The sequence below is a fragment of the Amblyomma maculatum genome, chromosome 2 (assembly GCF_055883805.1).
Source record: "Amblyomma maculatum isolate TAMU_Amacu chromosome 2, ASM5588380v1, whole genome shotgun sequence".
Lineage (NCBI taxonomy): Eukaryota > Metazoa > Arthropoda > Arachnida > Ixodida > Ixodidae > Amblyomma > Amblyomma maculatum.
Genome location: NC_139345.1, coordinates 59,462,484 through 59,487,523, shown reverse-complemented (window position 1 = coordinate 59,487,523; position 25,040 = coordinate 59,462,484). Strand labels below are relative to the sequence as shown.

General features: G+C 43.7%; 1 protein-coding gene across 1 annotated transcript; it reads right to left on the bottom strand.

The window, feature by feature from the left end:
• Positions 1-4,845: 4,845 nt before the first annotated feature.
• Positions 4,846-23,682, bottom strand: LOC146198769 (uncharacterized). Its single transcript, XM_084591977.1, has 5 exons — positions 23,509-23,682; positions 9,217-9,368; positions 7,682-7,749; positions 6,846-6,932; positions 4,846-5,061 (listed from the first exon to the last, which is right to left on the bottom strand). Exons 1-5 carry the CDS (start codon positions 23,680-23,682, stop codon positions 4,931-4,933), a joined length of 612 nt encoding a protein of 203 aa, XP_084448103.1. The 3' UTR covers positions 4,846-4,930.
• Positions 23,683-25,040: the final 1,358 nt, after the last annotated feature.

Here is a 25,040-nt window from a genome sequence, read left to right as displayed (position 1 = left end):
GACAGAAGCTGCATCCAGGACATACCCGCCGGAACTTCAAGATGCTGTGCAGAATACAGACAAGGACATGCAACTATGGGCCGTCCAGCAGGCCCGGGGTGCGCTCGAAAAGCACAAGCCTCACACCCACCACAAACGGGTCAAATGAGGTAGTGCAGAGTAGGGCTTAACCCCGGGTAGACGCTTGGCCAGCGTCACGACGCGTTAACCCGTCGTTTGCCGGCTCCCTAATAAAGTTATACATACATACCGAGTATTCTAATGCATACCCATGCTTCGCAAGTCTGCCGGCGGAGCGATGTGTCGCATATATCTGGGTCTTCTGAGAAGATGGAGGTCATGCTCACTGCCAGACAAGGCCAGCCGCAAGGCCTCTAAAATGAAATTATCACCCCGCTCGATATTACACACAAAAAGAGAATCCTACCACCAGGAATGTCGCGCCCTCTCATTTATTTCCTGACTTGATGGATGCTTCGTTTTCCTCAAAACATGGTGTCTTTTATCACCACTGCTGTTTTCACTTTGAGCCATTATGTCTCAGCACTAGTAGTGGTAATTGAGTTATTTACTAGATAAAAAAGCTTGAAGGATTAGCATGAGCCGACGGTATTTGGATTTGTTATGAGCAGACAAGCCTAGCGTGTAAAATGATGCTCATAATAACGAGACGTTTGGCCCGTTCACAGTGCCCAGATGAACAGAATTGCGTCCAGTGGCTTATACTGTGAGGAGATATGCGCCAGATCAGTATCCCGGTATAGCATGAATGCATTTCCGCCGAAGTGCCAGTTTCTGGTTAGAAACGTACAGGCATTACATGCAACTATTGAAAAGTTCGCGTATAGGGTCTCCAGCGGTATTCCCAGACACTTGTTCCACGTAATTTACCTATACCGGTTGTGAATTAATATGTTTTTTTGCAGAAAGACCCATGCTTTGCAAGTTACTCACAGCGCCAGTCTTTCTGAGACCGCATCCTCAGAGATATCCAACTCTTCTAGGCGCTATTTTTATCTTTACATGGGGCTCCTCATAATATTTCCGACTTTTTAGCGCTAGATGTCTAGATTTATTTCATCTTTTAGGCACGAGGCATCTGATCTGCCTTTCATTTTACGTTCTCTGCGACATCTCGATCTAACCACGAAGATCTACGCTCAGCCCTTTGCGGCATTGATATGTCCAGACAAACAAGGATCCTTGTTTGTTCCCCGATGCAGAACGTTTGAATCTTCAAACTGCCTCGTCGGAACAAACTCAGTACTTTGTCCTTCGCTTCCTTTAGACGGCACGTATGGGAAATTTGCGGTCGCTTTTTGTTACCCTCCCCTGAACCTATAGGTTTCGTTTCCTTTTTTCTCATTACTTTCATGTCTTCTTCTTTCTTTCCTTTTCCTTCTCCCAGGTGACAGTGTTAACCTTGGGCCGCTAACTCTTCTGCGGTAAGCTACATTTGAGTGTAGTCACGGGGTACAGCTGGTGTGCACAAGACTTCCCTCACTAACCTCCTTGTTGAAGTATATAGGGGGCGACTGACGCCGTAGAAGAATAATATTCTTAAATAGCTTCTTCCTGACACCAAAATTATTGTCTTGGTGAAAACGAAACATATCGAATGCATACCCCTGTTCTCACATAGGACAAAAGAAATCTCTCAAAGTACCATATGAGATTTCGTTGTGAAAAAAACAAAAGTAACTGCCAGAACCATCTGCCCACCATCAGAATCAATACCCTACCGATGGTCAACGCAATGCTACAAAATATCAGAAATGCTCAGAGATGTCCTTTAGCTAGAGCTCAAAGGCACTTACAAATACTGCAAACCGTCATAAGAATGACTTCAATTCCAATAAAAGCTTAAACCCTAAACGCCATCGGCCATGTGATTACAGAAAATGACTTTTTAAAGCTGGTAACAAAATGCATGGAAGTCTTCGCTGCAGTCTCGGAATAAAGGAAAGCTGACTAGCAATGATGATCAATAGTCCGCATGTTCTGTGTATTTATTACGTCTTTCACCTACACAGAATCATTGAGATGAAATCGCTGTAGAGCGATTGATATGGTTATGCTTTAATCAGGAGCCACTAAGGGCATTTACACTTATACTGCTCACCGAAGCACCTCGTTTTTACACGATGAAAAACATAACGGTAGCCGAAGATAGAAGACAGCGGATTTTGATAGCCGCAGGTGTTTATGGTATCACTCTTAATTAGTTCTTCCAACCGGCTTAAAACGTACAGTCATTTGTGCTATACGAACCTGGAATGCACTTGACACCATTCCAAAAGTCAACCGAGAGCACGTGGCGCATTATCTTAATTTAGTACCTATTGTTTATGCTGTTTTGTCATTAATTTATGTTTGTATGTGTTTGGAGACTTGGCAGAAACCATACTTTTTATCGTTTTCTTTCGAACACGTTATAGAAGGGCTTTTATCGCGTTAACGCCTGGGACGCTCCTAGATAAGAAAATCATAAACGTATCCTTTATAATATCTACTAATATTTTGCTCCTATAGCTGTCTCTTTTGCGCGAAAGACGCTATTCATATTCTAACGCACTGTGTACCTAAGAAGGCGTTTATTTTCAGTTGGAGGAACCGAGAGACCCAGGCTCACCGGCTTCCGCTTCTTCCTTTTCCTTCCACCTGTTTCTCCTCCACTTTGTCTCAGAAGTTTAGCTTTTGACACTTCCCCCCTCGCAGACATAGCCCCCAGGGCTGGTTAAACAGGCCGTTTGGGATGAAACGTTTTCAGCCGAGCGAGATCGACCACTTGAGCCTTCCTTGAGCATCGGCCGCTCTGAGTGCGGCGTGATATCAGATAGGCCGTCACGTCACTCAGACGCTCCAAGGTTACAAAAAGACTGGTACAGTGGCACAGCAGCTTTTGGGATAACCCACGTTTGCGCAACGGCGTCTAGAGCCGCACTTAATCTCCACTGCATAGCAGACACACGGGCGTCAGTTCTCGTAACACTTCTTGGAGCAAGCCTGTGTATCAATAATGCGGAGACGAGCAAGGCGGCCATCTTCTTCAGCTCGACAGAGGGTAGCGCCGATAGAACGGTCGTCGTGGAACGCGAAAGGTAATAGGGTATCCAGAAAGTACGGGCAACTCAAGCGTAGAAGAGATAGACGGACTGTAGCCAGTAGACTCATGTTGCGCTGTATTATATGTCTACGCGATAAAGGGAGTTTGTCATCCCAGTTCTTATGGTGGGGATTGAAGTACATTGCCAGCATAGTGATTAGAGTACGTATTGATCGAGTGCAGAGGGCGTAACAAAGCGTTTATTCTCAGTTGGGGAAACCGAGAGTTCAAGGCTTACCAGCTTCCGCTTCTTCCTTTTTCTTCCACCTCTTTCTGCTCCTCTTCGCTTCCGAACCTCGGCACTCGACAATATGGCAGTTCACCGTGCAGAAAATTAATTTTTATGAGCAAATATCACTGAAACTAAGGGTATAATCAAGGCAGATAGGACGAAGGAGTTTAGGAATTATACCGCATTTGGTACCCTACGTGGTTAGTTTGTACAAGCCGTAGCTCATGGCGAGAATATATACAGGAATAACAGTTATTCGTGAGCGGAGCATAAGTTTTTCGTGTAGTGTATAAGAGTTTCGAGGAATGTTTGTTCACTATGTAATGGTGAACGTTTGTGCAAGTGTTGCCTAAAAAGACTGAGTGTTTAGCTGGCAGGTGATTTCTTGACTTAGCTTAGTGACGTTTACAGCACTAGCCGTTATTCGCGATCTGCATTATGAGCGAACGCAATGAATGAGTACGTATTTAGCCGTTTTGTTACCTTGTTTGTATTATAGACTATCGTGTGCGTTTCTGGTGCAAGCCGTGAACCTGCGAAAGCAGATTGTTTATCTTGTGTTTATCATGAGACAGTTCATGAGGTGTTTCATACTGTGCCACGTGCACAGCAGAGTCTGCGGAGGCGAACAACTCTTCGTAACGTATTCCCGCGTCTACTTTAGTGTGTCACTGCAAGCCGCATTTTTTCTGGTTGAAAAACCTCTTCGAGGGAGGCTTTTTTGAGGAGCAGGAGCCCCGTCAGTAGGACTCCTAATATGACAAAGAGAAGAAAGGAAAAAAACGAGCGGCGTATTGAGAAAGTGCCACGTGGAGCAAGCAGCAGGTTGAGACAAGCGCTCAGCCAAAGCAGGGAGTCGGGGCGAGGACACTAAAGAGAAAAGTCAGAGAGAAAAAGTCTCTCGGCTGCGTCTGTCTTCTTTCGACCCGAGTGACCAGGCTAGGGCTTCCGCCACAGACGTCCGGGGTTTCAGATCCAGATTGATCTGATCCTGACTCCAGATGCATTTGCCTGAGCTACAGGACTCGAAGGGGAGCTGGACTCGGACCTTTCCAGCAGCTGTGGAGACGTGGCCATCAGCCGGGTACGCGTACGAGACGCTTAGCTGTCGGATCCAAGCTGCAACGCAGAGTCTTGCTGTAGAGCGGTGGTTGACCAGACTCGTCCGTGCGGGACGCACCCAAAAAAGTCGTCTCCGCCGAAAGCCAGACAGACCACTCCGCCGGACGCACCACCCCTTCGAAGGACACGAACACGAGTGCGCTTTTCTTTTCTTTCGTAGATTATTTTTCTGCCCGTTGCGCGTGTTTTATTTCCTTTTTCTTGCTTGTACGTGTTTTTTTTTTTCAGTGTAAATTAGAATTCCTTTTATTTCAAGTGCCATTGTCTCGTGTTTTGATTTTTCATCTTTATTCCGAGAACCTTCAGACCCACATGCTTACCCCCATGAATGAATATTTATTATTTCTCTGTCCTTAAAATTCAGTGCTACAGACATTTTCCATGAAAGCAAAATTTATTTATCGTTCAAATGTATACAACAAATCTTCAGCATTAGCTTTTCTTAAAGCAAGACATTTAACCCCATACTTTTAGGACACAAACTGACTACAGGTGTCTTTATCGTATGCTATGTCTTCTACGTCGCAATTGTCTTCAAACTGATCGACGCAGTTTTGTGGAACATTGTCTTTGACATCCGTTGTGGCCCACAGCATGCACTCTGCAACAGCACAGGTGAAAAATGTTATGAATATGTAGTATAGCTCTACGGATGTAGCAGATATTTTGAAAGCACTGCAACACCTGCACTGGAGAAACAGGAAAAAAGCTTGTGCGTTGCTGCAGCAGCTATGGCACTAGACGTGTCATTGTCACTTTTTTGTGAGTCATCCTGGTCATGTAACTTAACGACTTCCTCCTTTTTTTCGCAAGTCATCCTGGTCATGCGAATTCGCAGTAATGTGGTGGTCAATAATTTCTGCATGGCATCCTGGTCATTTGCTGCCACGGGTCTTGATTACCCATTCATTTTTGTAAGTCATCTTAACCATCTGCTTTTCTCGCGGGGTTCTATGGTATCACTCATTATTACAAGTCATCCTGGTCATTTAGCTTTGTCGCAAGGTGTGATGATGTCTATTTAGCATATCATCCTGGTAATAGAGTTTTTCACTGGAATGATGGCGCCATCATCTTTTATGCAAGTCAACCTGGTCATGTGACAGTCATGTGATGCATCCTGGTCATGGGACTTATTACGTCATCCTTTTTATTACCTACACACCACTCCGGCAAGGTAGATCATTACCAGCCGCACTCTCGGCGTCACGGACCTTTTAGGCATGAATGTTTGAGTTTGGTTGGGCCGTGCAGGGGCCCAGGGGGCATGGCGAGCTCGAAATTCTCTGCAAATGTTAGTTTTTTTCTTCGCTCTCTCCACTATATTCAGAACTCACCAATGGTATATGATTGACAGTTATGACGTCATTGTTTTCTGAAAGTCATTGTCATGAGACTAGACCATACTTATTGCCGACCTGATCAATTACTGGTTAGTAAACGCTACTTCAGATTTTTAGAACTCATCCTCTTCATACGAATTTGTTATGACACTATTGACGTCATCATTGTTTGCAAGTTATCATAGTCAATAGAGTGTCAGATGAATTAGCACCTTCCTCAATCGCTTGTTACGCCGTACTAAACACCTCCTTCGTTTCATATTCCACGATCACACTCCCCTCCAAATCCTGTGATTCCGTCACTGCGATCACTTTTTGTGAACCCATTTTGTAGCAAACCTCAGCGGGCTTGTTTTACGGACAACTTCCAGCTTTTGATTTCGCATCTTGTGGACCATATAAGGCTTTCGCTTTAGTAATATTTGATACGACATTAAAAGAAGTGCTGGGAACACGATATTGATAAACGGCCCCTAAATACCAGATGCTCGGAAAGAACCCTTACAGTTAAGTCTTGCAAGCTTCTTATTCGCTTGAAGTACTCGCCTGACTGCAATATGAACTGTAGGTATTCTAGATATGCTTCATTAAGACTGAAGTCAGCTTTATAAATGTTCTTATTTCGATACTCTTTCTTAGGACCAATTTTTACCCATAATGCCCGCTTCCCTACTGCTTGCTTACTACAAAACTTGCAGCTTGCGCTTGTCACTAAAAATAGGCACCGGCTTTACCGGCAATGTATTTTGCTTTGCATATGCCTTAGCTAATATTATAGTAAAAATCGATTTCATATACAAGTCTTTCGATTCCTGTATTATCAAATAGTAGCTCTTGGGACTCTAGCAAGACAGTTTGTAGTTTGGTGGCTTCAATATTAAACGACCGTGGATATTATGGCCTTCATATGGAAGCGGTAAGCGAGACTAGGAGTCATGTGCTTGCTAGCATAAGACATATTCGTACATTTGAATGATGTATCTTCTGACTATGACTATTAAGCCGGAGTATTTCTTCTCTTAAGAAACATCTTTCTTCTTACCTTGCGTGCCTTGAAATGGTAGCTCTATAACAGAGCATGACTTGTAGTCCGTGTAGATGAAGTGCGCTGTTTGCTCTGGGGTTTCACCTGGGTTATAACAAAATCCGGCTGAGATTCTTCCAATGTTTCATAAATTATTTACATGAAGCCTAATTCAATAAATGTAATGCCAAATTACGCAGAGTTGATCAAGTGTGTTTACTTCTTTGAGGGAAAAAAGAAGGTCATACAAGAGTTATATTTGTTTTACAAAAATGCCTCTCTAATGCTTCACGGTTCACCTTCTACTCGTGTAAGGAAAACAGTGTTCAATATTAGCGCGTTCTTTCGTTGCGTGCTCAGTAGCTAAATTTTTTCTCAAATAATATTACTGAGTTCCTATGCCCTTCACATGCTATGCCTGCAAAAAAAAACTAATTTGTATTCCAACAAACATCACGCTTTATTTGTTCGTTAATATGTAAAAAAAAGGAAATAATTATCACTAGGAAAAAGTGATAAATATATGAGCTTGAAGAACGGTATCGTTGTTAGGTAGTTTTATGTGAGCACCTGATATACGCTGGACTACCATAAGTTATGTAGCCTTCACGGCGAACGAAATAATTATAGGTGTTGTACTGAATAAAGCTATATACTCGAAAACGTTTTATAGCAATTAGTCTTGCAAAAGTACAACAAAAAAAAATTTACGAGATCAGAAAAACATTGCTAGATATTTGGCCTTCATCTGCATCGGCGTTGTGGGAGAAATACAAGAAAAGGAATAGAAAATCAAGAACGTTGACCAGCTTTATGTTTAGCTGGAATTTTCATTCAATGTTCATCGTATTTACCGTCGCCAACCGTGAAGAGAGGCTTGTCAGGCGTCGACCCTGGTCTTGCATGTAACGTTACGTTTTTTCTGAAAAACAAGCAAAACACGATAAAGGTTCGCCATCTTATATATTTTAATATATCATATTTATCTTTGAAACTTCGAAATGTGCAATCAGTTTCGGGAATCTCGAACTAGATTTTTGCCGTCAAAGTTGTAGCTATGGCTTTTTTTTTTTTTTTGCTTAGAGAATACAGGAACGAAGTGCCAATGAACTAATAATAGCCGCTCTTTTCTACCCACTTCATCAGCAGTGTTCTTTTGTAGCGTGGATCTTAAAATCAAATACTTGAATCGTGGATTAGCTCAATCAGGGGCCGTGAGCCCAGATTCAAATGTCTGCTTGTGGGACGCAATTCTAAAAAAAATACCGCTCCCTCTGGCCGGAAAGTGGAACAGATATATGTACTAAATTGTTTTGTACGTGAAAACAATAGGTTATTAATAAATCGCCAAAAATGATCTCAGGGCGCAAATAAATTAATTATATTCGCAAAACTCATCTCCCGTATAAGAAGAGTTGCGCAACTACTGCTGTTTTTCAGCATTATCGTTTAGTAGCTACAATAGTTAGAACGTTACTTAACGTTTTACTAAGATGCTACGATATAAAGCACTTCTTTGTACCGTAGATGCAAGAATGAACACCGCGACGTTCACATCAATCACTGAGAGGCACCTCAATTCTCTGTGCAGTTCCTGGGAAGGTCATCAATTTACCTGGCCGAGAGGGCGGCAAACAATAAAAGTGAGTGCACGCGACCTACGATTTATAGTCGTGCCTTTTGTCGCATAGCTTAGGTTATGTAAGAGGCGCAGCATTGATTGGAAATTAAGAACAAATATGTTGAGTGAGGAAGGCAGACCGAGACGGGCACCTTGGAAGAGCACCTTTCTCTACCAAATGTTTCGCGCTATACTTCGAATTTTTAGCCTTTCTCAACATTAAGGGAAAGAAATCGAGCAGTAAATAGGGAGACAATCATAGGGAAGTGGGTCCCTCTGTCGAGGTATTTACCGGCAGTGATCAAACGTCTAAGGAAATCAGAAAATAACAGTGTCTGCTCTTTCCAGACCGAACCCCACGTGGGTCACTGTTATAACACATTCTTAGTCAGTGTTACCACAATAAATCAGCTGCGGACTCCTGAAGTAGCTCCGCACAAGCGCAAAAATATTTTTGAAATGTGACCCAAAAAAAAGCATTAGCAGCAGCTGCCAGTTCTACTCTTCTTTACTACTAATGCGCTGCGAGGTAGATGATTACTATTAGAAGCATGAAGAACGCCTCATTAGATGGTTTTATTGCCAACCACGGCTTATGCGCAAAATGTGCGATATTTTATAACGAATGAAGAAATCCCGAAAGTTATAAACACATTGCGGGCGGTTGAAATATACAAAGGCATAATAATATTTACTGAATCCTTCAAGAAAAATAACAATCCACTCGACCGCTTTCATTCTACCTACGCAAAATGTTTTAACACTTACTTTTCGTTGCCATGAAGACCAGTCAAAATCCAGACATATGTGGCGCTTGGACCGTTTTCATCAAATGCCGTTCGCCGTGCGGTTAGACAATCCAATTCTCCACTTTGATCAACGTCGAATATGGCAACGCCGTAGTCAAAATCCCTCAAGATCTGCAACAAAATCAATAGTTACTCCATATGTTATTGAGGTGCTACTAATTTCATTCTCGATGCTGTGAGTCCAAAGACTTTGCTGCTTTTTACGTGCAGCTTCAACGGAGCCTTCAACACTGCCCCAATTATTGCAACAATTAGGGCGGCAGATTCTATTCTAGATATAGTAAATTGGTGCATGCACTGGAGAAGAGCAAATATTGCATGCACTAGATGCATTGCGAGGTATGCGCAGTGTCCCCTATTCCCCTCCGCTATATTCGATTCTGATCACCGCCACGTACGCCCACTGCTCAGTGGTTTGGACATTCTAATCCTGATTCGTTGCTCGTAGCCTACGTTTCGATGGAGGCGAAACGAAGAGGTGTCCTTTTGATGTGCCATGTCAACGCACGTTAAATGTCCCCAAGTGGTCGAAATTGCCCCGCTGCCCTCCACTTCATCACTTCTTTTTATCTTTCCCCTTTCACTCCTACTTTCCTTCTTTCCCTTAAACCGCAAGTCAGGTGTCCGCAGAAGCAAGTGTGACAGATACTGCACCTTTCCTTTCCTGCGCACAAATTATCTAGGTTTCATCCTATCGATGGAGTCCTGTGGCCGTATTTCAATGCAAAGAAACAAAAATTCCAGCGGAGGAGGCCGTCAAGGAAACCGATTCTCCAGGAAGCAGGGCTGTCAGCGACGAGGGAGGAGGATTTTCTCAAGTGGCTAATGGAAAACACTAAAAGCAAAAGCTATCTCCACTTTCTGGCAGAAAACGATTTTCATGTTCTGTAGCATTCCTTATGACAAGTTAGCGAAATAAAAAAAAGGTTACGTTCACTGGGCATATAACCGTGATCTTTACTTTCTTTTCTACAGCATGCCATTTTATCTTGTTACCGGCTATGGGAAGAAACCCCAAGGACAAAAATAAGGGGACACACTAGAGACTGTCTACGGGTATGAATGCGGGGCAGTATAACGAAATATGATCTGATTGAGGTTTTTCGAGATGTAATAATTTTTCTTTGTGTCGGTATTATAGGCTTGCTGTGTTCGTTTTTGGCTATTCCACCGTAGACTGACATGCTTCACCCGGCGCCTCGGAGTAATACTCCCTGGAGCTTCGGTTTACAAGCACACAGTTATAGCTCCTTGTTGAAGTGGTCGTTGCGGGCTAGCCTCCAAATTGACCCTTGTCAATCACAGATATGATATATGTCACTAGAAATTGCATGAAACCACCCGGAAGGCTGTGAGATAAACCACTGCGTCAAAATTGTTTTCTACGCATCTAGAAAAAACTGGCTCTAAATGAAGGTCGGCCAAAGGCGATTACTTGTAGACAAAAGACATTTGTAAAATTTTCTAAAGGGGCAGTGTTTAAGATCACAGCCTTGGTCATTGTGGATATGCTTATGAAAGCGATGGGTCGTTAATGTACACCTTTCTTTATGCATTATTTGCTCACTATAAACGCCGTCTATATTCGCTGACATTGCTTGTTTCCATCCTTCGGTTCCGCCAAGCAAATGTTGGATTTTTTGTAATGATACATATAGTGATGGCGCTTCAATGCCGCTCGTTTCTGAAACCCATATTAAACTGTTAATATTCACTCCTATGTAAACTTTGTCACATGAAATGTCTATAAGCCAGGCGATTTCATCGTGTTTTCCCGGTTCGACAACATTTTCACTCCAACCCCAGAAATACTTCCTTGCCCGTCCTCGCCTCTTTTTCGTCACACATATATTACGCTGGGGGCCGGGCTATCAACGCATGTACCCTAACAGCTATTGTGCCCATTTTCCGCTATGCTAGGGCCATGGCACTTTAGACCTCACTGTCTTGCCTGCCAGGTCATTGGTGAAACCCCTAGATTGTGCGACCGGAAAATTTTGCAACGATAGCTTTCAGGTGAATGGAAGTTCAGGTGAATAGCAGTTTTGCATAGCGTGCATGAGACCCGTGCATAAGATCAGCGTCCATGTGAGCAGTTTGCTTGCAAAACAAGCCGGGATAGTGTACGAATGTTTGCTGTTTTTTCTTTTTTTTTTCTTTCACAACTTATGAAACCTTCTTCTTTTAACGTATTCGGGTAATGCTTCGAATACAGTAAAATAACCAAATATGCTCAATTCTTTTCATCTTCACTGTTTCCCGCGCTTTTTCGGCGTAATATGCTCACTGGGTTTCCCAAGTCTCTTCGGTCGCACAGGTCGCACACCTCCTGTCTTGTAATCACATTCTTCGGTTTCCCTGGAGTCATTTATCGATGCAAATCACGTAAGCAGCAGTCATTTTACTATGAAGGCGAAACGCAAAATGAGCTCATAGGAAAGCCAGGCAGTCCAATAATCACGGAGTTTTTGTCTAGTGTTCCTTGTCTATGTACCGCAACGTGCTTTATTGGCCTTTTACGTCCACCATACTATACCCGTAATATTTGCCATCTTTATCAGCCCAAATTTCAATCTCCGTACGTGATTAGGTATGCTTCACGGAATAAAATAGTGCGACATGAGAGCTCACGTTCCATCAGGCATAAACTTGCAAACAATGAGCATGTTTTTCAGTTGAGAAAGCATTCAGCATTCAAGCTCAACACCTCCACTCATTTGGCTACAACTGCTGCAGCATGATCTGTAAAACCGCCGTAAGTGGCATGACCGCTGCTAAACTCGGATGCGAGGTTCTGTTCCTTTCCTGCTGATCACCTACAAGAGATCTTACATGCCATACGTGGGGCGACTCCTTGCCGCACTGGTGCATTGCAAAACGTTTGTTCTCGCTGAAACACCATGGTGCATCAGACACATGGCGGCCCTCATTTAAAGGACAGCTGCAGCTCCGAGGCGAATAACGCTCGTCTACGTTACAGAATTTGCGTGGAAGTATGTTCCTCATGAATATTCAGGGCTCTCAACCTTGCAATGCGCAACATTATGCCAGATATACCAATAGAAATAAGGCCCCCCATATGTCTTTTTTTATTGGTCATGTTATAATAGCTTTTCTGCTTGATAAGAAATCCCGTCGAGCAAACTGCAGCTAGTAAAAGCACAAGCGTCCCATTTTCTTTACTATAATATCCAGCTGATCTCGGTCATCCAAATTCTTCCCCAACTTTTTTCTTCTGTCTTGCTTAACTCCCCTAACTAAGCCGATACTTGCACCTGCAGCGGTTGTCGGATGACAATCCTGCAAAATCATTAAAAGGTTGACACTGCCTGAAATAAAAATGCGACTCTCAAATACGCCTTGCGGTTTTGAGGTTATATATTCGAAGTTTCTGCGCATTAAGTTGAACTAACTTGCATTCTAATGAATCTGTTTACAGAAAAAGTGGACCGAAATGACCAAAAGGAAATTGAGCAGAGAAGGCTGCAATGGTTCCTATAGATTAAGCTGGTCACCAGTGCTAAGAGATCACGCTTACATAATAAAGATTACAATGAAAGTGACTACGCAATATCTTAGTGAGGTGAAGACAAACATATCTTACGTGCCTTGAATGCATCGACGACGTCATGATTAAGCTTGTGCTTTGCTTTACATTGGCACCCAGAAAGCACGAGAAAAAGGAGGCAAACGCCAAAAGCCAGTATGGAAAACGGTGATTTCATGTTCACTCTAGAAGAGGGTTTACTGCGATGAGCTTCGCAGCTCGATGTTTTAAGCGCAGCCATGTTTGATTGCTTCTTACGGCCCGCCTGTGAAACAGTCATCTGCAGATAATTAATGTCCACCATCCACTGCAGCATAGGTCGTCGCCCTGTAACATCATGGAGGCTGTTTCTCCATGAGCTGTGATTAAAGGAATTTTCCGAATACTCTATAATTCTTTTTTTTTTCGTGGCTTTGACACCGCAGAAGTGGCCGTCCACCTCCGCATTGATCATCGCGAACAGCTGTATGCCTGAACATCTGACACAAGTTTAGAAGGGTTGGACATACAACTTCATCCCGTGTGAGAGACATATTTGTTTTAACGTCAAATTTTGTCTTTCTTGTTGCGGGGTATCTCGGTCCAAGTAATTAATATTCGTGCTACAGGCAGGTCGGTGCACGTGCGCTCCCTCGAAAAGATTTCTGCCGCTTTTGATCAGCCCAGTAAGAAAAATAAGTTTGTCCTTTGTTGCTGAGCTCTCTGATTTTTTGTCCTCTCAGGGGGGGCAAGGCGGGCTATGAGCCCTGAGGAAGAGAAGTCTAGAGTATTTATATAATATACCACTGCAACATCCATTTTTATAACAGGCAAAGGACGTGCGTGTGTCAAAACACTAATTTTTGGAGATAAGCCACATGGCCTTCTGACGTTACACATCCCGCTGTTCACACCGGGCTCGGTCAGGTGAAGCGACCTCACGACGGAATCAGCTTGCAGAATAATCGTGCAGGTTCGAACTCGAGTTGGCACAGTGTCTGGCAGCTTTCAAGTGACCCAGTAGGGTTCTACAACCTTTTTTCGGCATCCATGCGGTCATACCTGTAGTAAAAAAGCAATACAAGATGTATTTGAAGAAAATAAGTATGCCCGTTTAAAAGAAAATGAGACCAATAGTAAGTTTAGTGGTGTCATTTTGGTTGCGAGAGGGGTGGGATAATTTTACAACGATTGTGCGTAACGTTGGGGGTAGGTTAGTGTTACAAGTACTGTTCACCGAAAAGGTACCGGGCTAAAACGGTCAGAAAAATACCTGAATATAAAAACTACTGAAGAAATATATTTAACGTCGCACACAAGACTACAGCATTATTCAAAATAAGCGCCATGTCAACAGCCTTTTAAGGGCTCGCAATAGCTTACCGAGAAGCGAACATATGGGAGCTTGTTGTGTGCCTTTGTTCCAACATCATGACACAAATATGACATATACGGAGGTCGCGGACTGGAGCCTCGTCCCTATAAATCCACGTGGATGTGCGGACCTTATTAAGGCTCTTCAAAAATACCCTAAAAAAAAATGTCACAGGGCGTAAACACCTAGGGAAGTTAGCAATATACACTCAAATATGTGACTTTTCAGTATTGGAAAAATATTTACACTATAAAATAGTGATTACTGAAAGATATTTACTTATGAAGGGTACACAAAAGGCAATCCTCTTTCCATTTTGTGCTTTCTTACGTACATCACCATTAAACTTACCAATGATGAACTGTTGTTTTTCTTCTCTAATTTGTTCCAAACGAGATATGCGCTACTCACAAAAGGGTGTCAAATGCCAAGAGTCTCATGAAAGCGGTTACAAAATGTGCAGTGGCAAACGATGACAACATGCCTAGGAAAAACAGTGCAGAAAAAAGTCGATCTGGAAGGTCAATTAAAAGAATATTCGGGAAGTACACTGAAAACTATCGCGCAAAACAATGGCCATTGCTTCAAATGTTTTTTTTTTTTTTTCAAGATATAATCATATAATCCACATACAGTAGCATAGAAAACAGTCAATAAATAAGACAAGTCAAATGAATACGGCAGTATTAAGATAACTAACGAAGCGGTGAAAGGCGGAGGGGAAATGTGAAGATAGCAAGGAGGCAACAACATGCTGTACAGGCGAGTTGTCCCGGCAAAAATTAAAACGCGGTTTTCTCGTTAACAATCAAGAGAAAGTAGCTAGTGGGGTTAAAAAAAAACCACGTAGCTTCATCACAGAAAACGAGACATTTATAAACCTGAAATTTATAAAGATAAGAAAAACACTAAGCAGGCAATAAGAATCAAATCTTTGCAGGTCTTCGGAGCTGAGACAGCCCCGCAGTGCTCGAAGAATTATTATCCCAGAATTTTCGAAATGCTACATGCTTCGTGAGGTGTGGGTCTTAGTTGGTAGTACATAGCGAGCATACAGCGTAGACAAGGACAAGATAAGAAACTACTTGCAACTTGTAAGCAGCGCTTCTCTGAGTATATATGCCCTCGTCCTTGTCTTGGCGCTTTTTTCTTGCTTTGTTATAAGCTTCAGTAAAGCGGAGAGTTGAACTTGTTGGTACATATTGATGGCAATGACAACGTTGAGACAAGACCGGCGCTGTCCTTTCTTTCTTTGTTCCTCGTTTCAGGGTTGTTATTGTCATCAGCATATCACATGCCCATGCAAGTACTATAGGCCTACGGCGGATTTATTAACAGAAAGCGCACGGGACATTTAGCGCATAATGCCTAAGATCAACATTTTGCTGTGTAAACACTTAAATGCGAGTTACTGAAAATGGGAGCACTAACGGAAGCCATCCGCTTTTACAGTCCGTGCCATGGAAATGAACGCCGGTTAAAACGGAGCACAGAGCCTTGTGAGCTCCGAACCCACTCCGCCTGGTCTTCCTCGGAGCTCTGGCAAAGGTTTAATGAAGTTCTTAATCCATGATTGTAACGGTGTACCGCGCGTTGCACAATTGCCGGCGCGCTGTAGAATGCTTATCCCAACTGAACCGCGGAATCCTCGCAGCTCAAATTTCGCAGAGCAATATCATTTTGTTGTTAGTATTTTTAATAAGGAATTGTTTGGGGGCACTTGCTTGATTAGATAAGAAGTCGGATGTTCCAACTGTATGCGGCGGTGGCGATGCAAGACGAGGCCCCGTCCCAGTGATGGCACCGGCATAGCCGCCGGCGCATACAATGGGAACATCTGACTTCTTCTGATCTATATATAAAAAAGAACGCATGGCAATAGAGATCGAGAAAATCAGAAATGATGCTGTGTTTCATAAGCATAGCTAGTGGAAAGTACGCTTCTTTGCGTATTTGTTTTATCAGTCTTGCTTTCGAAGCGGCAAAGTTTGTTTCTGGTGGGAGATGCACTGAACAGCCGACGGCGCAATCATCGCGTTGCGCCGAGCGAGGCTGATGCTTCAACACTCCTTAGAGGTAGGCCTAAAGTTTCGAATTGCAGCACTAAGTGGATCCCAGCCGGCTGCACGGTTTGACGGTGGCCTCTGTTGAAACAGTGAGTGAGAGCGGTTCCCTCGTGTTTTCATCCAATTAGTTCGATGTGCGACTGAGAGTGCTAAGAGGGTTGCGCCAGAGACGCTAAGGGTCGTGTTGAACCGAGTTAAGCGGACGCTGCGTATTGGTCGTCGTAACGTTCGCAAATTGCGCCTCCATGGCGGGTTGGCTAACTGTACGAATTCCCTGCGGCCACTGTTGAAATGAATACGTGAGCTGTACCACCTTCTCGTCATCCGCCAATGGCTTCAAAGTGCTACTGAGAATGAAAAGGCACCTATGCGCGAGTTCACTTGAGTGGACCTCGTGAACGGTGTGTTAGTTTTTGCTTCGCTCTAACTCGACGCCGTTGTGCGCACACCGATACAAATTCTTGTGCATACTTTGTCGCGCCCCCGTCCTGACGAATATTTCTGCCTTGATATGACAGCCCTCACGGATACGCTTGACACGCAGTTTTGTGTTTGTCCGGGCGGAAAATGTCGTTGAAAGTATTTTTGTTTCTGTCTGTTGTGGCGAAAACTAGCACCGTATTTTTTCCTTTTGCGTGTTAATCGCGTCGAGCCGGCATTCAAGAGCGCTTCAGAGTTCTGCAGACCGAAGCGATATATTAGAGCAGGTATACTGTTTTAAGGACTTGTTGCTTCTGTCATTTTTACGACTATATGCCAGCTTTTGAACGACGCATCATTAGTGCATTGTCAGTGAAGCACCTGCGTTAAAGTTTGTAGATTCCAGCTCATGCGCTCTGCGCTACTCTTCTTGTATGTCTGCACTGATGTTTGTTCTTGCCAGTGTCTTTTCGGCATTTTTATTCATTTAAGCTATCTCAGGAGTAATAATTTTTGTTGTCATGCATAGTTGTAACATCTGCAGCCATTCGCAAACTTCTTGCCTGATAGCCTAACTGGGTGGACGTAATTGCTAGGTATTATTGATTTCACCAGATCGCTTTTTTTTAACGCTGTAGTTCTCAGAAAAAAATGTTCGTTCTGTGTGCGTTACCCGAACTGTTTTTTGTCTCGACAGGTGTTCCTGAAGCATGTTGTGGCTTTCAAGCAAAAACGGTCATGCACACGGGTAGTCAGAAATTCAATTAGCTTTTAATTCAGCATAGTTTGAAGCTGACTGCTTTCTTTGGCAAATTGTTTTCGTGAATTACACTTCACTGTCCCTTCTTCCGTTCGTTCCTTTTTCGTGCTGATTTCTTGTGTTTCGACGTTAGGCAATGCTTATCTACTCTGAAATTCTCCACACTGCTGAGCATGAAATTGGGGAACGCGTTTTAGCTATCAATCAGTTCAAAGACCTTACCGAACGGAGATTAGAAAGAACTCCATAAATATGTTACATCATGCACGTGATGCAGTAGCGCATGAAACTAAATAAACGTCGCATTTTATGTGCGGAATGACAAAGCATCAACGGCATGAGAAAGCGTCAAATACCGAAGCGTGGTCTCGCATGTTTGCGTGTGCTTTCAGTACCATTTCGTCCAGTTTCTGTATTCTCATTATTTTATCCTTGGGTTATGGATGCTGCTTGAAATGGAAGGATGATGTGTCTTTCTGGACTAAGAAACGTCATTCTGTGTGGTAGTTTTAGTTTTACATCTTTTGTTAAGGCCTGTTTAAATCAAAGTATTCTTGCACTGTTTCTAAGGTTAATTCCTCTGTTCCTTCTATAGTCTGTGTAATTGTCGACAGCAGGGAAGTGAGCACCGTCAAGCAGGGCAGAAGGTTAATACTGGAGGTATGGACGGCAACTATTGTCACTCCCGTTAGGTTGGATTGAATTGCGCAATTCCTAAGCGTAAATTGCCGCCACAGGTCTCGTTCTGTTTCCGCTGGACACAGTGATAAGCTGCACGTGGCTGCGACGTCATGTGTATGAATACCATCAGTATGTATGGCAAAGGCAGAATTCAGAAGGATGCAAAGGCAGCGATCCGATGCGCTTTTATTTTGCCGTTTTTGTTGTGTTTCTTCCAGCACTACTTTCTAAAGATGCAGGTAGCATATATCAAGTTGATATACCACACCTGCTAAGTCCTTTAGCGCTTACAGAGCGCCACTGAATAGCAAAGTTCCGCCTACTTTCTACGAAGAGTGCGCGAGCGCTAAATGCCAGGCGCGTCGGAACGCTGCCTTTACCTCTTTAAAGGCATCCGTGGGACGAGATCGTGCGTCGTGCATAGACGAAGCCGCTGCCGCGCACAGTGTATCCTTTACCCGGCAGAAACAAACTCCTACACGTGGCGGAGGTGCGCGCTTCGTAACTGCGAAATTAAATCTAACCGAATAGCATTTCTAAAGGCCGCTGTAAAAACATCGCATATTAACAGCAAATGAATGTACTTTTTTGCAGTGAGCATCTACTCCCTATACCAAACTGAAGTGCTCTAAATAATTCGGAGTGAAAATCTTCCCCATATCAGCTCCTGCTGCATGCCATGACTGCTCCGTTTTTTTAAGAGTGAAAATATACCTCAAATAGACTCCCGCAGCCACCCGCATATGTTTTTTTTTACCCAGGGTAAAAAATTTACCCTAAATCTAGCGTTCTATAATGAACCTCGTTTAGAGAGGACGGTAGAGGACAAGCTATTTACTCCGGCTTGGGGTGATTCGTGTTTACTTTGTAGGGTGTAACAAAATTCGATATTTCTTGTTGTAAACGAATGAAGCTAAAACTCGAGTTCTCAGTGAACAAGGTCAAATTCTGGGCAGGTTGCCATACAGCACATATTACAAAGAGCACAAGGCCACAAATGATACCTTTCCTCGCCTTCAAAGGTGAATAAACCATTCTGCTTTGGTGAATCAGATGTGACATGTTTTGACATTGCGTTATGCCCTCCACTAATTCACATCCCCTAAGAGCTGAATGAGCAAAACAGAATTTTTGAACCTAACGTCCCTTTCTCATTCAGCATTATTTGAAGGAAGATGAAGAGTAGCTACAAAGTACAGCTTTTTCCTGGGAATGACATTATAAAAACTAGAAATGAGAAATATGCTATATTTCTGAGACTACCGTTGACGAAAGCCTGTGAAGAGCTCTGACACAACGCTCATCTTGAAAGCTGAATAAAGATTTGTGAACTCAGTTTTTAAGAAATAGCCAGACGGCATATCTTATTTACGTGCTGTTTTTACATGTATAACGTAGAAGAAGCTGCACATGGACTGTATTTCGAGAGACTCAGAGCAGTTCTCAATGTTCTTGTCAGAGCAAAGACCGAAACTGATGAGTTTGTCAGGAAATAACAATGATACATAACAGTCTTTCTTCTGTTTTAAGGGTGTCATCAGTGTAAATGTCCCAAAAGATTACTGAAAATCGGACCTTAGTGGGTAGTACTTTAAGACGTAAACGTCAATTTGCTCATTGCAAAAATCTCGCGTCCGAAAGATGTGTCCGGTACATTACGGCAGATTCTGTTTAACCTTTAAGAAAAAATCCTCGTCTACTGGTGATCCTAACGCCTATCTCTCCGATCACTCGACGCTGGACTACGCCACGCCGGGCAAGGGGAGACAGTTTCCCTTGCCTAGCGCTCCGTTTCTGTAGCGACGTAGGAGCGCGCCGCCAAATGGAGCTATTCATCTCGAATCCGGAACGGGAGAAGCCGCTGTCCTACACAGTGTAATCGGCGGCTTTCTCAGAAGTAAGCACCACCGTAGAACTAGACTCAAAAGATTTCGCATTAATGCTCTTAAGAGGTCTGATGTGACTCAAAAATGTTTGTTTCAGTAGCCCCGAATGGAGCCCCGGGCCACACTCCTCTGTGTCGCTACATTGCTCGCGTATGCTTCCATCTCGGTCATTGGCGCTCGTGCTTTCAAAAGGGTAGAGTTCGTAGTTTTTGTGTCGAGTGACGACTTTATCTGCAAGATCAATGCAAAGGTAACGTTCTATATATTGTTGCTATTAGCTTCGGTGCGTACAAGCCAACCAAGCGGTGCAAAGTTCATGGTATTCTCTAGCCTCATTCGTCTTGTCTGCCTTGAATATACCTTCAGTTTCAAGCTTAACGCATGCGCCCGAAACGTAATTCTCTACACGATGAACGGGAAAAAAATATTGCAGTAGGCAGCAAATGTTAATAGATGTGGATAAATCAAATTCATGATTTTTTTAGTTGCATGCTAGGAGATAACGTGATAAGATGCCTTCTTTAATAAGTTTCGAAATAAATAGATGAAGTCTATGGCGTCTCCCAAGTTTCTAAAGCGGAGACACAAACACAATTTAATTAATGAATTAACAGCATATACAGGAGGTACTAGCTTCGGTTCACGCGCCAACTGCAATCGGCTAACATCTGGAACGGTGTTATGGCGTCCTACCACGTGTGGCGCTGGTCCAGGCCGGTTCCTATTGCCTTGTTTTCTTCGCATTAAAACTCTCCGCGCTTCGACATTCGTCGCTCTCACGGCTTCCTCGCGAGACGAGGAGGTGTGTTTTATCACGTGCGACAATGGTCCGACGGAAGACAGCGATGACAAACGGCAGCTCACGCCCGGTGCGCGAGCGGAACACATTCTGTGTCTGGCAAGAAGGAACTCTAGCTGCGCACAGTACCATTTCCTTCTAGCTGAGTGGGCCTGATAAAATACATTTGTGGACACCAGGCATTGATATCAGTCTGGTTCTACTCCGCCACTGTGTCAGACGTATTCCGGGTTTCCATGACTCGAATTAAATTTTCCATCGCTTGATGGCGAGGGATACCGTCTCAGACTCTGGTCGGAAGGCGTTGGTGTCGGTTGGGGGAGGGATAAGGTTATACGTTTGCAGGCGTCAATTCATACTGGCAAATCTGGGTATTGACACCTAGTCATGATCTGCGAGTACATGCCCAATTCGCTCCATCCTAGTCTTATTCTGCTAGTCATTTCTTTTTTAGTGCGTGAATCTGCGGTTACTACCTGACCTCAATATTTGCCTACCCCTTCCAGTGCTTCGCTACCTATTGGAAAGGGCTGTTTCTTCCTCAGGCTCTTGATCATTACCTTAGTCCCCTGCATATTCATTTTTAAACCAACCTTTCTGCTTCCCTCTTGGTCATCAATCATTCTTTGCAATTGAGGCAAAGTGATCAGTGAATCGCAGATTACTGAGATATCTACACCAACACTAATTCCTAACAGCTTCCATTGCAAGTTTGTGAATATTTACTCTAAAGTTAGAACTGTTCAATGTAAAAATGCGCCTTATCTAGCTGTGAAGCTGCCCCTTCGCCATGCACATATTTAAAATGTCGTCGCATTGTCAATTTCGAGTCATACAAGCAATGAGCGTTATTTTGCGACGATACCACGCCCAACGACGCCGTTTAAAGCCAGACATTACGGAAAGTCAGCTTAACGAGCTTAACTGCGTATTTTGACATCAAAATATTTGAATCTGAATTACAGACAAAGGACATAAGGAAACTGGACTTAGCTTTTATTTTTATTGCCTTCCTTTTCTCATTTTGAATGTTGCTTCCTATTATCAAAATAGAAAATTTCGCCCGTTAAATTTGGTCAATTGTTTAATTATTGTGTTTAATCGCGTGCATATTGTGCGCCGTGCTGTAAAATCGACCTGCCTAGACAGCATCGACGTATATCTCACAGGGTTTAAAATTAGTAAAAATAACACTTGGTATATGTGTAGCGATCCCTGCTTTTTTTTTTTTTTTCTTACTACGACGCTAGCTTCCGCCTAGACAACGGTCATCTGCTCTTTGAGGCGCTCATATCCAATGCCTCGGTTGCAGTGGTCAACCGACACCCTCTGTCAGCATTTGGGAGATGACATAACGGCTCGCCAAATTTCACCGAAATCGTAGCAGAAATACTTACAGACAGAACGATTTCACTTCACACAGGCAACACTAACATCACACGCAAAATCCCACAAGGTTCCCCGGAAGGATCTCCCATCAGCTCGCTACTATGGAATGTGGCAATCACAGACCTACTCAACACTTCACCACCAGAACACACACAGATACAAGCAGTTGCAGATGACATAACAATCACAATACATGGACACACAAGAACAGTACTCGAAAACCAAGCCGCACGCGCGCTAGAAAACATTCAACACTAGGCAGACACAAAACAAATCCAATTCAACCCTCAAAAAAGCAAATTCCTAATAATTGGAAAGAAATATCGAACCAGGCTCCCAAGAATTAAATTCGACAATCAAACAATAGCACACGAAACAGCACCTAAACTACTAGGCGTAACATTCGATTCCAAACTATCATTTCTCCCGCACCTAAATGATATACAACAAAAAGTATCCGCAATTACTACAAACATTGCTAGATTCACAAGACGCACATGGGGCCTGACACAAGCACACCTCCGAGACATTTATATTCGCGCCACGGAGAGACTAATAATTTACTCCGCCCTGATTTGGCACACACCTGGCTCTCTAATTTTCAAAAAACAATTAAAAAAATTCCTCTCAATAAAATAACAATAGCATCCAGAACAGTTCCCAATTACGCCTTCCCAATCCTCTCAAACATCCCCCCCTCGCACCCCCATACATCTCACTATTGAACTGGAGAGCAGTCTACAACATTTTGCACAACACGTCATACCAACATGAAAACAGAAGAGACATCTGGGCGAGTTGGTACGCTGACATGATGAAAAAACAGCGCTACAGACGTGGATGGAGGTCAACAAATAGGACGGGCGCTGACTCGCAATTGAAGTTTATTGAAAAAACACAGTATAAATAACCCAGCCAAGCAGCACCAAACCACACATTAAACAAAAAAAACAAATCATGATCACCCCCCACACACATCACGTTCAAGAAACCCAACCTCATTATCTGTTAAAGCGATTGACGGTCCACTAACACATTTTTCACCCAAACGCATATGCCAGGCCTCAATGATCTCTCGGTTAGTCTGTGCCGGATGGCCATCCAAAATACCTGTCTGGTTTAAAAAAGGATGACAGCTATCGCACTCCTTACAGTGTACAACCAGATTATTTCCTCTACCAATCTCTAATGATCTGTCGTGCTCTGCTCAAAGATGTGGCTCACGAAGGCCTCTGTAGAGGTGATCTGTAGGCACTGTATTATCCGGGCCGACTATTTTTGCCTACCCTACATATGCCGTAACGGTTGTGCTATCCTTCATATTACTTAAGACCAAAACTGCTCCCCACCTTGCTCATACTTTCTTCAAACACTACATTGTTACGGGGCGTTCCCGAGTGGTAAACGTCTGAGTTCGTCAGGAGCACCTCTGGAACACCAGAGCACACAAACACAACAGATTCAGCTTCAGTGTCATCGTCGTTCAACGCAGCGTCCAAAACATCCTCTCTGTCTTCCTGCATCTCGACTACACACAGCACGGTCTCGGTGCTTGTTAAACCGATGGGCGGAAATAGTAGGGATTTTAGACCAGCTACGTGAAAAGTTTGTGTAGGTGGTGCAGTGGGGACTTGCGTGGGTGGTAGGGGCGTACTCTTGTAGGTCACGTCACTATGTGTCTCTAAGACACGGTATGGACCCACGCAACGGGGCATCAGTTTCTCACACAGTCCCACACGGCGGGCAGGGAGCCAAAGAAGTACGGGGAGCCACACGGATAGCGTACATCTGTGCCATAACAACGGTAGGCGCTGGTGCTGCCGCTGTGGATGGGGAAGCGTCGAATGGCATATTTAATAAGAATCAAGCTAGCAGCCACTCCACAGCTCCAGGTTGTGATCGCAGGATAGTTTTAACCCGTGCATTCCACCAAACTCTTACGGGGCCTTCCCGAGCAGTATGAGTCTCAACGTCTGGAGCATCTCCGCACCATCACATCCCTCAAGCACAACAGCTTGAGTCTCGTCGGCGTCTCAATTAACCAAGCGTGCAAAACATCCACTTCATTTTCCGACATCTCGGCTACACACCGTATCAATATTACAGACATATTTTGCTACCCGCAGTGAGCGTTTGTAGAATCATGATGTTTTCCATCACAAGCATCCGACTTAGGCATGTCGAGTATGATGCCTAGCACCCAGCTTCTGAACACTGAGTCCAACGAACTGCTGTGGATTAGTGACTAGGGCGTTCGGATGCTGACTCCGGGATCTTCGTATCGAACCAGGGACGCCGTAGCCGCATTGACGTTGCACCTACTGCAGCGTCAGTGAGCGATGAAAAACACCAGGTGGTTTACAAACATTCGAACCGCTCAGCTACGGCATTCGTCCCAGACAATGTGCAGATGGGGACGTTAAACGTCGCACGCAATAGCCAAATAGAGAACAGTGACCGATCCAACAGCGCTAGTAAGTCTGACGAATATTTATTCATTTTTGTATACCTGCTTTAGTTTTCTTCATACACCCCCCCCCCCCCCCCCCCCCATGGCTAGCTCCCACAATATTCAAACCTGCATGTAGTACTGCAACAGCCTTCTAACAGCCCAAAAATCAGAATACACCACAACAGTCAAAGCTGATCAGCAGCATCCCGGTCTCTGACGATCATTTGTTCTACTTTTTTCTGTTTTATTTGTTTTACAGTCAGCTTCTTAAGGTGTCCGAGTCGTTTCTGCTCATATGCTTTCGCGTCCCAAGATACTGCATGCTGCCGACGCTGAATAATGTGTAGTACGCAGGGAAATGAAACCGCTAGGAACAGAATCAAGCCGCACTGGCATTGGGACCAACGAAGTACAGTATTCTGAACAGGT